General features: G+C 41.8%; 1 protein-coding gene across 1 annotated transcript; it reads left to right on the top strand.

The window, feature by feature from the left end:
• The first annotated feature begins 756 nt into the window (after nucleotides 1–756).
• Nucleotides 757–1,905, top strand: LOC145247841 (uncharacterized). The gene has a single exon (XM_080109465.1). It carries the CDS (start codon nucleotides 757–759, stop codon nucleotides 1,903–1,905), a length of 1,149 nt encoding a protein of 382 aa, XP_079965591.1.
• The last annotated feature ends 569 nt before the right edge of the window (nucleotides 1,906–2,474 follow it).

The raw sequence follows: 2,474 nt of genomic DNA, 5'->3' as shown, positions 1-2,474 counted from the left end.
CTATTGATGATTTCTAGTTCACCAGTACCTTTGAATAAAAAAACATACTATAATCGAACCACCGCCAAATTTTTGTTATTGTTCCCCATATGTTTTAATATAATTCAAACGTGATCTGACATGTTTAAGTTGCAATAATGGAACTTTTCCTGGGGACCTTGATACAAATCCTACACGATTTAGAACTCTACTGAGTGTATCCTTGCTCACATACATTCCAGCTTCTCTTAGGTCCGTTTGAATTTCACCACGAGTAAGAAAAGGTTTTTGTACCCCTATACTTACCCACTTACTTACTTTGATTTTTCTTCGTTTAATTTCCTTGGACGACAACATCTCGGAAGATAATATATATATATATATATATATATATATATATATATATATATATATATATATATATATATATATATATATGTTATATTGGTTTTGTAGGTTAACTTTGTTGTTACTGTGACATTTTCATACTTCGTTAGCGAGCGTTTTCATATTTGTTTATGTTTTGGAGACTGGCGGGAAACAAGCTCAGCATCGGTGCAGACATATGGGTGTCTCGCTTTCATTACTTACTTTACCTCACTATTTATTTATTGTTGTATATGTACATTGTTCATATTCACTGTCTTTACAATATGTCTCAGGAGCGTTGCGTTCTTTTGTATTGCAGGCTGTACCTTGGGTTTAAGATGAGTAAAGCTTGGTCTGCACAACCAAGTTTGCTTACCCTACAACAATTTATTCAACTTACGCCTGACCATGGAGAGAGTGCTCCAGCCCACGCGCTTAGACATCGACCCCAGCGCTCCGTCAGCAGCGAAGGAGTGGCGCCACTGGTACAGAACCTTTAAGAACTTCATTGAGGAGTGCGGGGAAAAAGCTCCAGATACGTTCCGGACGTTGGTCAACTGTGTGACCTATAATGTATTTGAGTACATTGAAGACTGTGAAGAATATGATTCTGCTATCTCTACTCTGCAAAAATTATATGTAAAAACTCCCAATGAAATATTTGCTAGACACCCCTTAGCAACTAGACAGCAGAAGCCGGGTGAATTCCTTGACGAGTTTCTCAGAGAACTCCATAAGTTAAGCAAGGATTGTAACTTTAAGGCTGTGAGTGCGGAAAAGTACCGTGAGGAATCAATTCGCGATGCTTTTATCAATGGCATTGGCTCACCCCTGATACGTCTACCCCTCCTTGAAAGTGACACTCTTGATCTGCAGGCTGCTTACAACAGAACCTACACACTAGACCTGGCACAGCGTAATGCTCACACTGCTGCTGTTATTGCTTCACAGACCTCGGAAGGTTCTTCGGCGATTACTACTGAGGAGGATAGAGCTCAGGAAGTGCTGGCATCTGAGAAATCAGCAGTGGCTGCAACCTGTAGTAATACCAAAAAGTGCTTCTTTTGTGGTGGTCCTTACCATGGACGGAATTGCTGCCCAGCACGTGAGGCTACTTGTAACAAATGTGACAAAAAGGAGCATTTTACCCGGGTGTGTAAGTTAGGCGAGTTCAAGTCAAGGGTGTCCTTAGGCTTAATGGCCATAACTTTCGGCTCCACCTCTCATATTTTGGCCACTAATGTTCTCCAGGATCTCTCGAAGGCTGCAGCCTCGGCAACAATTGGTGGTCGGAGGGTGAGTGCTATTGTGGATTCTTGCAGCACGGACAGCTACATTGATGAGCAGGTTGCCCGGGAGTTAGGGCTGAAAGTACACAAAACCAGTAGGGGTATCTCTTTGGCCCAGAAATCTCTGACAACTAGTTCTCCAGGATGTGTAATAGCAGACCTTCAACTCAACCCTAATAACCAATACTATTCAGGTATACGACTAGGAATAACGAAATATCTTTGTTCAGACTTGATCCTTGGTCAGGATTTCCAGCAGATGATTTGAGTGTAAAGGTTGAGGGTGGAGGACCCAGGCCTGAGTTGACTCTGAAGGGAGACAGTGCATACTGTGCTCTTGCTACAGCATCATTAGATGAGCCCTCTCTGTTCCCTAATTTATCACCTAATTGCAAGCCGATTGCTTCCAGGTCAAGACGCTTCTGTAAGGAAGACCAAGAATTTATTGGGGAAGAAGTAAACATATTACTCAAAGAAGACATCATTGAGACTAGTTTGTCCACTTGCTCAAGTTGTAGTGGTGAATGGTCCCACACACAGACACAAGAAACGAATGTGTATTGACTACTCACAGACAATTAATCAGTACACAGAACTGGATGCGTATCCCCTTCCAAGAATTGATGAGATGGTCAACAACTTGGCAAAATACAGTGTATTCTCTACTTTCGACCTGAAAACTGCTTACCATCAGATATCATTAAAGGAGGTCGAGAGGAAATACACTGCCTTTGAAGCCAATAGTTTCCAATACCAGTTTTGCAGGTGCCGTTTGGAGTCACAAATGGTGTAGCCATTTTTCAGCGGGCTATGGACATGTTTATCAAGGATGAACAC

This window comes from Euprymna scolopes, chromosome 26, assembly GCF_053919585.1.
Source record: "Euprymna scolopes isolate OS-2025 chromosome 26, ASM5391958v1, whole genome shotgun sequence".
Taxonomy (NCBI): Eukaryota; Metazoa; Mollusca; class Cephalopoda; order Sepiida; family Sepiolidae; genus Euprymna; species Euprymna scolopes.
The sequence above is the reverse complement of the archived record's forward strand: the minus strand, read 5'-3'. Positions and strand labels throughout refer to the sequence as shown.

Coding starts and splice junctions, on each gene's coding strand:
- LOC145247841 (XM_080109465.1), top strand. CDS start 757: ATGGAGAGAGTGCTCCAGCCCACGCGCTTAGACATCGACCCCAGCGCT.